Source organism: Nicotiana tabacum, chromosome 18 (assembly GCF_000715075.1).
Source record: "Nicotiana tabacum cultivar K326 chromosome 18, ASM71507v2, whole genome shotgun sequence".
Classification (NCBI taxonomy): Eukaryota; Viridiplantae; Streptophyta; class Magnoliopsida; order Solanales; family Solanaceae; genus Nicotiana; species Nicotiana tabacum.
This window is the reverse complement of record NC_134097.1, coordinates 149,425,796-149,438,349: the sequence shown is the minus strand read 5'-3', so window position 1 is coordinate 149,438,349 and position 12,554 is coordinate 149,425,796. Positions and strand designations below refer to the sequence as shown.

General features: G+C 34.2%; 1 protein-coding gene across 2 annotated transcripts; it reads left to right on the top strand.

Moving 5' to 3' along the window:
- The first annotated feature begins 1,382 nt into the window (after window positions 1-1,382).
- On the top strand, window positions 1,383-9,614 carry LOC107764939 (stomatal closure-related actin-binding protein 1). Of its 2 annotated transcripts, none has more exons than XM_075237455.1 (13): window positions 1,383-1,536; window positions 2,369-2,663; window positions 2,889-3,017; window positions 3,555-3,647; window positions 4,558-4,698; window positions 5,264-5,332; window positions 6,411-6,494; window positions 6,880-7,057; window positions 7,395-7,511; window positions 7,656-7,714; window positions 8,527-8,661; window positions 9,024-9,173; window positions 9,264-9,614. In XM_075237455.1, exons 2-13 carry the CDS (start codon window positions 2,382-2,384, stop codon window positions 9,306-9,308), a joined length of 1,482 nt encoding a protein of 493 aa, XP_075093556.1. In that variant the 5' UTR covers window positions 1,383-1,536; window positions 2,369-2,381; the 3' UTR covers window positions 9,309-9,614. The 2 variants fall into 2 exon arrangements, with proteins under 2 accessions (XP_075093556.1, XP_075093555.1); XM_075237454.1 differs by lacking the exon at window positions 1,383-1,536 and adding an exon at window positions 1,647-1,784.
- The last annotated feature ends 2,940 nt before the right edge of the window (window positions 9,615-12,554 follow it).

Sequence of the window (12,554 nt, the reverse complement as noted above, 5' to 3'; positions counted from 1 at the left end):
TGTAAGAATTGTCAATCAATTTTATGGTCCAGCTCTTTAATTTTAACCATAATTGTAACTTTTTTGGTAAAAATTTATGGTCCAACATTTAAATTTGAATTTTTGTAATAGCTGCCAATTAATTTTAGGGTCCAATTCTTAATTTGTTTCCATATAAGTTTTGGCTGATTTTAGACTTTTGGAATCTTCATTTGCTAACTCTTGTTTTTTAATTCATCATTAATTTGTGGGTTCAACCATATACATCCCTAATTAAATAATTGATCTCAAGGCCTTTTTGATAACGTTTCAATATATTGGAAAGTCATATACTCTTCTATTATACATTTTCTTAAATTGAATTAGTATATAACTAGCATATTCTTTTACTTAGTATATTCCTTGTATTATATTTATTAATTTGAGTGACAAGTCATTTGTACTATATTTTGTAATTTGCTATCATATTCTAACATTAGTCATTAATAATATAATTTGTTAATATTCAAAGAAATTATAACAAGTTTTAAATGTACGAAGCAATTAATAGGTGAAGCTAAATTTTTCATCAAATGATCCGATGGAATAATAAGATGTCTAATATTTAAAATGTGGAACTAATAGAATAAACTTCTAAAGTACATGTAAGCTCATGTCCTTGTAATAACTCTTGTTTTATAAGACGCAGTAAAACCCCATCAGAATGAGCTTTCTATGGTGCGAATCCGGATTAGTCGGACGTATGGATTCCTAAAATCTATATAGATAAATTAAAAAGATTAAAGTTTTTTTAATTATCTAAACAAAAGAAACAATTTCAAAAATTTAAGTAATATATAGGGCAAAATTCTATAAGCAAAAAAAAAAGTGATTTAAGAAAATGAATCAATCAAGTTTTTGAAAGATTTGATTATGTAACATACTACAATTTATAACTTTCTTGCGAAATGTTAACATACCTAAAAAGTATTTAATGATATTTTATTGACTTGTAGAAAGCCAAAGAAGCCAATAAAATACTAGGTACTGTAAACTTATTCATGGTACATAAAATATAATCTGAAAATACCCTTTGACTACTGCCTATTTCTGTAAAAATATTAATCATATTTTCAAGCCATGGACAAAACCTACCAAAAAATTGATATCAATAAACATAACAACAAAAATACTTTAAATAGTACTTCAAATTAGCACCCATTTGAAGTAGCTACCAAACAAATACAGTACTACATATTGAAAGATACTATACTTACTATATTAGCCTAGGAGACAGAGCCATTCAGGCCTAACCCCACCCACCCCCCACCATTGGCATAGGGGCCTGGGTAATGTGGGGTTGGGGTTGCTTTTTCCCCTTAACTTTTTAAAAAGCATATAAACTCTTTAACTCTCTCTCTCTCTCCTCACATTTTCTGTCTGAAAAACATCATCAAGACTAGCCTTCATGCTATATACTACTAACCAATTCAAGAATCCATTTTTTCAACTTTTTTAAAGGACCCAATTTTTTTATTTAACTGATATAACTTTGCTTACACCATACTTGTATGATCTGTGAGTATATACAATCTTGAAACTTTACTTTTGTTATCTGTTTGTTACTGTACTTTTTTTGTTTGTTTTTGTTTTTGTGTTGGTGGTTGTGTTTCTCTCTTTTCTGGTGAATAAATATAGAGTTTAGGGTATCAAGTTGTTGGTGTTCTTGAAAACTTTCCATGTTTGTGATTTGGAATATTTTTCTAGCCATGGAAAAAATTTTCCTTCTATTTTTGGAATCCTATGTTAATTAAAAGTTGACTTGGGTATGAACTTGTGAATGTTACTTTTTAGGTTTTGATGTTTTGATGAATTATTTTCATGGATTGTGTTGTTTTAACCATGTACTGCTGTAAAGTTGTTATCTTTAGGCTGTTAGTTTCTACGTTTATGTCCAAAGTCTTGATTTTTACTCTTTAAATTTGGATTAATTTGGTAATGTAGGTAATTTTCAGGGATTTGGCTGTTTTAGCCGAGGGTGTATCGGAAACAACCTCTCTGCCCTTCCAGGGTAGGGGTAAGGCTGCATACATCTTACCCTGTGGGAATTCAGCGGGCTTGTTGTTGTTGTTGTTGGGTTGTTTTAGCCATGAACTGCTGTAAAGTTGTAATCTTTATGCTGTTAGTTGCTAGTTTTAGGTCCAAGGACTTGATTTTTACTCTCTAAATTTGGATTAATTTGGTAATGTGGTTAATTTTTGGTTGGTGGATAGTAACCTCCATGAATTTTAGCTGTAAAAATTATGGTTGAACAGTGCAGATTGTTTTTTGTTGTGTGAGTTTTAAGTTAGATAGAGCATATATCACTGCTTTTGGTAGATTATGGTTGATTGGTTAAGGACTTGTGTAGATAATTTGGAGTTATGACAAGGGTAACTCGTGATTTTGGCAATACGATGCAAAGGGATGCTGTTCCTCCTGTATCAGCAGATGTGATCTTCCCTTCTAGCCGCTTTCCAAATTACAAAATAGGAGCTAACAATCAGATTGTGGAGGTGAAGGAGGATTCTACGGCACTTACAATGAAAGAGGTGGTTGCTCGAGAAACTGCCCAGTTACTAGAGCAGCAAAAACGACTCTCCGTTCGCGATCTAGCTAGTAAATTTGAAAAGGGTCTGGCTGCTGCCGCCAAGTTGTCTGATGAGGTACGGCCTAAATTATGAGTTTGCATTTCCACTATTCTTGAATGGATAATTCCATAGTTATAACTCAGGAGTTTCCTTATCGGCCAGTTATTCATGTGACAATCGAACAAAAAAAGAAATAAGAAAAAAACATGGAATATGTTCCTTTTTTGGCCTACTCCCCGTTGGTAATGTTGAGTTTGTCATATAGAAGTGTCTTATAAGTATCTTATACGTGGCGTTCAGGCAAGACTCAAAGATGCAGCTTCACTGGAGAAGCATGTGCTGTTAAAGAAGCTCAGAGATGCACTTGAAGATTTGAGAGGACGTGTGGCGGGGAAAAACAAGGATGATGTGGAGGAAGCTATTGCGATGGTTAGTTTTGTGTCCTTTACAGGCTTTCTTTGACTAGTTCCGTATGCCCTTTTTGAGTGATATGCTTCTTTGCAAGATAAATATTCCTGCTAGGAGAGAATCTGAAACCTACTTCATAATGTAAGTTGTAACATTGGATAAAGAGTACGCTGCTTATTAATGCTTGCATGTCGGTGCTAGAATAGCTTGTGATTTGTAGAATTTTTAGAGATAATATTATGTACAAATAGAGTATATATGTAATGAAGACTGTCATTACTACCTATCAAAAATAAAAAATGAAAACTGTCATTACTCAGTAAGAAGTGATGACTGTCCACACTTCCATTTTGACTTTCAGCATCCTCAGTTTGCTGATGACTTTCGGTTTTGAGCTGAAATATCAAGATGCATTTTCTTATGCTTTTATGCTACATAAATCTCATTAAATAAAATATGTGTGAAAAATTTCCTGTATTTGACAGTAGTTACTGTTGAAAATTTCTCCTGACCCTCCTTTTTAGCTGTATATCTTTGTCATCTTGAATTTTTTCATAGGTTGAAGCTTTAGCAGTACAATTAAGTCAGAGAGAAGGAGAGCTGATTCAGGAAAAGACCGAAGTTAAAAAGCTTGCAACTTTTCTGAAGCAGGTAAAACATAGTATGTGTTGAGAAATGGTCGTGAGTTTTCATTTCCTATTATGGACTTTGAATAAAACTTTATCGAGTCTACTATGCTTCCTGGATTGTAGGATGCTTATTCTGTCTGTTGGGTAGATAGTTTTATGGTAAATGGTGTAATTAATAAGAGCTGTTTCTTTTCATCTTCTTGAGCCGAGGGTTTTGTATCGAAAACAACCTCTCTACTCCCTCGGGTAGGGGTAAGGTCTACGCGCACACTACCCTCCCAGACCCTAGTTGTGGAATTTTACTGTGTTGTTGTTGTTGTAATTAATAAGAGGGTTTTCTTTAGAAAGTAGCTATTTCTGTTTGACAATAGTCTTGCGTCATTAGGAAATCATTTCTGTCGTTTTTACTGATTTCAGATGAATTACCAAATAGTCAGTTCTTTAATGTGCTTCATATAGATTACACAAATAACTTAAAAAGTCATAATCTAGAAGCAATTTTTAAGGAAAACTGGAGACTATCTTTGTCTTTAATGAGGTTAGAGTGTAATATTGAGGCTAAACTAATGGAGTTAAGTAATCAGTTCAAGTTGTTAATTTCTCGAGCAGTCCCGCAAATTCAATCTGTAGCATCGGAGTCTTACCACTTTCTCTTTCTCTATCTAATCAATCAGTTTACACCTTCATCCCAATTCGTGCTATACATCACAGATTTCTCTCTTTTCAGTTTCTTTTTCACTATTTTTCTTTGCTACTCTCATTTTTTATTTTCCCTGAGTCGAGGGTCTATCGGAAAAACCTCTCTACCTTCACTAGGTAGGGGTAAGGATGCCCATACTACCCTCCCTAGACCCCCTTGTGGGATTACACTGGGTCTGGTGTTGTTGTACTCTCATTTTTTTATTCTGATCTTAGTTGCAATTATTGAAAAGGCTTCTGAAGATGCTAAGAAACTTGTTGAGGAAGAAAGAGCTTATGCAAGGGCTGAAATTGAGAATGCAAGAGCAGCTGTTCAGAGAGTGGAAGAGGCTCTTCAGGAGTATGAACGAATGTCCGGGGCCTCAGGAAAGCAGGTTTTTTCCAGCATTCTGATTGCCCAATTTTGCTTTATATTAACTTTTTAATGTGGTGAAATTATTACTGCTTTTCATATCCTGTAAGTTGATGTCTTTTGTTCTCTGTCTTCAATTAAACTTTTTCCAAATATTGACATGCTTTGAGGACCCTGCGCGCAGTGCTGTTCTCCCTTTAGCCCATATTTTCTTCATGTTTTGCTCAACTTCTTATAAGCCTTGGATGGTTCTGTTAACTGTATATCAATTATATGTGGAAAGCGCTATCCTATACGCGTTGTTTCTTACTTATTGGATCTTCTCTCTTCCGCCTGCTGCTTTTACTCTATTAAGTTTGTTGGTCACTTGGTCCAAAAGTGAAAGCTCTGGTTTTTTTTCCTTGTATGTACTGGCAGAAATATTTTTATGCAAAATTTTTTGATACAATAACTGTGACTTATTTGCACACTGTTCTATTCCTCATTTATTTTGGTTTATTTAAATCTTTAATATTAGCAGCTTGTTTTGAGCCCACAACTTTTCGTTTCTTGATCATGCAAACCTAATACAATTTGCTGGATATTAGGACATGGAAGAATTGATGAAGGAAGTTCAAGAGGCAAGGCGAATCAAAATGCTACATCAGCCTAGTAAGGTATCTGCGTATTGGCTTTTTCTACCGTGATGTTGCATTAATTCCATTTAAGATTCCCTCCATGTTTCTTTATTTTCTCTATTCTTTTATATACTCTTGGTCATATATCTGGTTATGCGACATGTGCTGGCCGATAGATGTTATGTGAAGGAGAATTCTTAGTATCAGGAAGCGACCTATTACGGGACCCTTAAACTTTTCAAAAAAAGATCTTTTTGTGCTTTTGGTAACCATGATGATGCAGCATTCATATTTAGTTTCTGCAATCTGGAGCTTAGCCTTCGTTTTATCCAAATTCAAAAGAAACCAGCCAAAGATAATAGTATAAGACTTCCAAATGATAGTTCTAGTTGGGAGAAATGTCGTACTTTCAACGTGAAGCTTATTTATTCATTTGAGAAAGCATGAACTTATTTTACTTGAAGAAAGAAACCACCACTGTTCGCACTTCCCACAAGCCACACTCTCTCCTGGTTCATGGGAACCTCTTACTGCTCCGGCCAGCTAATCCCTCTCCTTACCCTCTCTCAATTTTTCTAGTTTCTTTTTATCCGAGAAAAAGTTAAAATTCAGGATTGCCATCACATTCGAAAGAATTAGGTAGTTTTGCTAATAATTCACTAAAATGGCCACATTGGAAGAATTGAAGACCTGCTGCTTTCAGAAATCAATGGCGCTAAAAAACAAGTTTTCCAGTGCCATAGGAAGCAAAAGCGTATTCTTTTAATAGTTCTGTACTGGAAACTTCCTTAGATTGCTTATGTGGGAGTTGGTAGTTTTTTCTCATTCACAAATACATGGATGAGGTTTTATTGTAGAAAATATAGAAGAAGCTCCGTATATAGGAGTTTAGCTTTAGTCTACTAAAATACAGCAAGTTTTGACATGTTAAACTTACCTTATGAAATAATGACAGTCATTGAATAACGAAAATTACCACAACAAGATTCATAATTATGACAGAGTTGGAAAGAGTATTACTATTAACCTAAACACCTGTGACCTAGAACATTCTAACATATGGCTAAATAAATTCTCGACTTTCGACATATCTAATACATGATGCTTCTGCTAACAGGTCATGGACATGGAGCATGAGCTTCAAGCATTACGAATGCAGCTTGCAGAGAAATCCAAGTATTCAGTACAGCTTCAGAAAGAGGTATATGCATGTATCTTTTTTGATACTTCCTGGTCTTTATGGATAATGTGAGTATGGCGAATAGCGTATTTCGCTTGTGGCACTTGTGTAAATTACAGAAAATAAATGATTTGTTGGTTTTAGGAACTATCCTCAGTTTAATATACTGATATTGACTGAAAGGAAAGAAGTACATCTTTAAGAAACACTGGAAGTCAAAGATATTGATGAGAACAATGTCAATTGAAAGAAGTCAAGATAATGCTATTTGAATTTCTTTTTTTATTTATTGTTTGTGATATAAATTTTTGTGTAACACGGGTTTGGTAAGAGTTCAAGTTATGCTATAAGGGCAAAGTTGTAATATCAGAGTAAAATAGTTCTGATATACCATCTTGTTTGGCAGCTGGCAAGGAAGATGGGTGAGGAAACTGTATCACAGTTATATGAATTAGATGGCACGGAAGCCCTGGGCTCGTTTTTGCAAATACAGCCCTGTTCTCTGGCTGCTCCAGAACTTTCAGAATGTTCAATTCAGTGGTATCGCTTGGCTTGTGAAGGCGGGAAAAAAGAACCTATTTCAGGTATATGAGAGTTAGTTTACATTGCCCTCTTTGTCTATGCTGCTTGATTAATGTTCTCCAGATACTTAATGCATTAAGATAAAGGGTATTTTCGTCACGGGTTTCTCTCTGAATGATCCTTTACACAGCTTTTCAAATAGCCATCTTCCCACTAGAGAGCTTGTACATGTTGAAATTGTCTTACTGCCTTTATTATGGTTTTCTTCTGTAAGCATCTTATATTCATGTTTTAGCTAAGCTTCCTCATTTTTTAAAGTGACACTTGCTCTTGCATTCCAATTTAATGTGTAGTATTAACTTTTGTCCATTTCTGACGTGTTCAACTATCTGAGTTCAGGGGCCACCAAACCGGTTTATGCTCCAGAACCATTTGACGTTGGACGAGTTTTGCAAGCCGAGATAACATTTGGAGACCAGACAACATTGATGACAACTGCTAGTGCTATTGATCCAGGTTTGTCTCGATTCCTAATATGTAGTGCTTTCCGTGTGCTGTTCAATTCTAGTAGCTGCTGGCCTGACTTAGATATTGGTTTAGCTGAAATTACTTCTGCATTTCCATACCTTCATAATGATTGACACACCTTTCCGTTAACAGCTGCAGGCTTGGGGAACTATGTTGAAGCTCTGGTGCGGAGGCATGACATTGAATTCAATGTATGAGTCCTTCAATTTAATTTTGCACCTTTATTAGGAATAAATCAAACTTGAGTTATTTATTCATTAATTTACCATCTATTTTTTTTATATATCTTCTAATTGTTTCCGCGTGGCTGCGTCGTCTTCACCATGACGTCTCAGCATGCTCTCTCTCTATTCACCAATTTAAATAATCTTTCTGCCCTGTAGTTGTGCACTCCCTACAGACACATCACATTTTGCACGTTAACATAATTAAATAAATAAAAATGCCAAATCTCTAATAGCTTAACTTCTAGAAGAGGCGGTTACACAATTCAATACTATATCAAAGCTAACTTTTGGTAGTCTGTTCTCATGTTTGTAAGTCCACATTAAAATCCATGCATGAACACCAAAACTAAGTTACACTGCGTGAGTATGTTGAGTTATATAGTTGTCCCTTGGTTGTGCAAATACTGCCAAAGGGGTATTCCACTATTTGCCTTCTCTAACTGTCTCCTCTCGTTTTGCTCATTTGAACATGGTATCAAAGTAGACAGATGTTAATATGTTCAAGGTTCACCACCACCCAATAACAAAATGTATTTGCATACAAATGGAGTGTATTTGGCCATATTAAAAAAATAAAAGTGGTTATCCTTTAATAGTTTAAGTTTCTAAATAAGACGATAATATAATTGAACAACATATTTTCCATTTTCTAAAAGAACATAAACCTGAGAATGTGAATAAGAATAAGAAGGATTCTATCTTGGTCTATTGACATTGTAGCTGCATTTGTCTTTTTCCAACTCCTTTAATGCATATCTTTATTGTATGTTTTGTAGGTAGTTGTGGTCCAGATGAATGGAACGGATCATACATCAGAGAGTATCCATGTATTACACATTGGAAGGATGAGAATGAAACTTCGTAAAGGGAAGACAAGTGTAGCAAAAGAATACTATTCCGCTTCAATGCAGGTATTCATGATGCCTACTCCATAGCCATTTCTTTTATTAGGTATTTGATCGAACTAAGATCAGAACTTTGAAATACTTGGAGTTTTCTCAAGTTGGGGCAGAAGATGAACGAAGTGTTTTGAAGCTTTTTTGAGCTCTTGGAAATATGGCAAAAACATTGATTTTATTATGTAAATTAGAGATAGTGTTGCGAGAGCTCATAGAATAACAGAAAGAACAATACCATCATGTTGTATAACTAGCAAAACATAGGACTGCCCACAAACTTTTATCATAAACAATAGGCGATTTATACACGAGCATCTAAACAACTGCCAACTCTCCTTCCCTAACTCATTTGTAACATTGCCTTTTTACCACAGTTATGTGGAGTCAGAGGCGGGGGCAATGCTGCAGCTCAGGCAACATTTTGGCAAGTAAAGACAGGACTTTCTTTTGTATTAGCGTTTGAAACGGAGAGAGAAAGAAATGCAGCTATTATGCTGGCCCGAAGGTTTGCCTATGACTGCAATGTAAGTATAGACTTATCATTAAACAACTAGCGAAAAGCTGCTGTTCTTGTTATCTTTATCAGAAACGACTTGTTTAATTTTAATTTGTAGATCATGCTAGCTGGACCGGATGATAGAGCAGCTCTTGGATCGTAAGAAACTATAAATTTTCCGCGGGAGAAGTTGTAATTATACTGACTCTGATGTATCTATAGGTTTTATAGTAGTGAATATCATATAGTCTTGATTGTTGTGTGGCTTTTTTTTCACCACCTTCTATTCTCTTCTTTATCTCTATCTATCTTGATAGCAAGGCAGTGTTTTTTTACTTGCCACCATTTGATTGTAATGATTCTTTGGTTCTGGTTTCTTTGTTTTGTCAAGTGATTGTAATTGAGCTTCTCACTACTTTGAGTTGGCAATGGCTGGCACTGATTGCCTATGCTTATGCTTTTCAAACAACAAGTGATCCATTTTTGTATTAGATGAATGATAGAACTAATAGCCCGTTTGGTTAAGCTTCTCCAATCAGCTTATTTTGAAAAGTATTTTTTTTAAAAAAAGTGTTTTTCGTTAAGTACTTTTGGTGAGAAACAACAATTTGTATTTGACAAGCTTTTATAAAGCGCTTCTAAGTGAATTTTTCAATAAGTGCTTTTGGGAAGAACCTACTTTTTCTGCTTCTACTTAAAAGTGCTTTTTTCCCTTTAAAAAACTTAGCCAAATACTTTAACTTTTTGAAAAAAACATTTTAGGCAATTTTTTTTTTGGCCAAATAGGCTTATAAGGCATGTTGGTGAATGGTGATAAGAAATGATTAGTGCTATCGAAGGAAATATTTAGACCATTTTGCAAAGTTCAGGTATATTTGTAAAAATAGCACGGGCTAGCCAGTTTTCGGACGAACTGGTCATTAAAAAATAGCCAGCGTTTGTAATGTTATTATAAAATAGCTATTATTTTGCTGCAACACGGAAAGTTCTAGCATAATATATTGGAGATCGGTGCACCTGTGTATGAACTTTCAACATATTATGCTGGAACTCCGACACGCGGAAAGTTCCAGCATAATATACTGGAGATTGGAGCACCTGTGTATGAACTTCTAGCATATTATGCTGGACCGATATATTATGCTTGAAGTCCAGTATATTATATTGGAATTCTAGTATATTATGCCGGAGTATTTTTCGGATTTGAACAGTGTTTTCGTTCAGATTTATCTTTACATCAAAAGTGGCTAAATTTCGATTACTTTTGAAACTATGACTATTTTTGAATGACCACTTGTAAATCTGGCTATTTTTGAATTTCTCCCGGTATATTTGGACTTTTTCCCTTGCTAAAATGAACTTCTGTGTTGTAATGATTTTCTAAATCATCAGTGAATTTAATTTGTTATATAGGTTATTTACCATATGAATTGAAGCTTAACTTATTTACAGTGCCTGTGTAAAATTCTGTTTATACTATTAGGTCACCTAATAGATATCCAACTCAACCCAAGCCAATGCCAACTTTTCAGCCAACGTTCTCACAAATGCCAGAATCGCTGAAGGATTTTGTTCTTTTTGATATTTCTGCCACTACTACTATAACTACTATTAGTATCAATGTTGATGTATCATCCAACTCAACTCTACTACATTCCCGTGCAAGTCTTAACTTAGTAGATAGTTGCCAAGTAACTAGCTTTCTCCAGGTTAATCAAGATCATAGTCCGTCAAGGACCCCCCTTTAACTAATCCTTAATAGTATTATATAAAATACTTCCTGTTTTCAAAAAAATAAATAAATAGATATCCACATGCAGTCTTAATAAAGAGTGGAACTTAGTAATTTTAAAAACAAAACAAGTTACCTATTGCACAACAGGTAAATGTGATATGATAATGTAATTTTTTAACTATGTCACATAATTTAAACTTTTAGCTACTGTTAATTAATATTAGTCAAATCACTAGTTTTTATGTGACTTGATTATAAAAATACTTTTTTGTGGAATTAATTAAGAACCATGGAAAAAGAAACAAGTTGCATTTTTAACTTGGTTTAGTTTGGGATTTAGAAAATTACAACAACAATAACATACGCATACCGTATCCCTACCTTGTGAGAATAGAAAGGCTGTTTCCAATAGACCCCCGGGTCAGAAAACTATTTACTGCAAAAACTTTTGGAAGAGAGAGAAATTAGATAGGCTAGCAAGAGTTTGCTAAATGAACTTCAGGAGTAAATGCTCGAAAACGAGAAGCAAAATACTTTGGTTATCCATTCCAATTGTCGTTTAATTGAGCTTATGTAGTGTTGCATGTTTGTATCACGTCGGCATTTTGATAAGAAAATTCTTAGTGCTTAACTTTGATAATATCATTTGGTTGATCCTCTTTATCTAATTGTACCATGCATCATCTCTTGGCCTCATGATCATAAGGCTGAGATTCCCTCCTTCATTATCATATATTCCTGCCTTTACCAACATAGTTTTAGTAAGGCCACAAGGTCTATTTATTAAGAAAATTTTTATATTAAAAGTTTCAAATTGAATAAATAAGTGAGTGACACTCCAGCCTCTCAAGCATGGACTAAGTCATCTGAAAGTTAAAATTATCGCATATTTAAGGTTAACGTGATAATATTAGCAGGAAATTAATTTGCTCAGTCGTATAATAGAAACTCAAGTAGAGTTAGTGCAGCCTCATTTTCGTACTAGTAGTTTATGTTATAGTATTTCTTACGAGTCTTAAAAACCTTTAGCTTCATAGGGATCATTTTTTACTAACATTTTTTTTTAGATGGGTGAGGGTTATTTCATATTAACAAAATATTAGCCATGTGGTACAGTATACCACTTTGGTTCATATTGTCAAAAAACATTTATTGAGTGATTTGAAGATTTCAATAGGTTAATTCAAAATCATAAAATATTAGGCAAAATTTTAACGTTAAACTTGAAAAATTAAAACAAAAGATTGGTTCCTATCAGTGGCGGATGCATATTATAGGTTATGGGTGCTTAAGCACCCATTACTTTTGGAGCCATGCACTATTATTTATATAGAAGAATTCGTAATTCATACAAATATATTACTTGAGCACCCAGTCTCAACAGTAATTTTCAAATAAAAAATATTTAAACACCCATAATTTAAAAATTCTGGATCCGCCGTTGGTTCCTATAGGTTTGATTTTATAAGAGACTAAAGAGATTATCAATTGAGGGTGTCCATTGTTAGTCCTTCACAAAAAAGAATTGCAAAGAATTTAGCATGATCTCCTTAAAAAGAATGACATGCAAAAATCAAGAGATAGTCCAAAAATATTCATTACCAAGAGGAAAAAATCATTAGTTCTTTTCCACGTCCAAGAAAAAGGTTGCAGACATCAAACACACTACTTTTC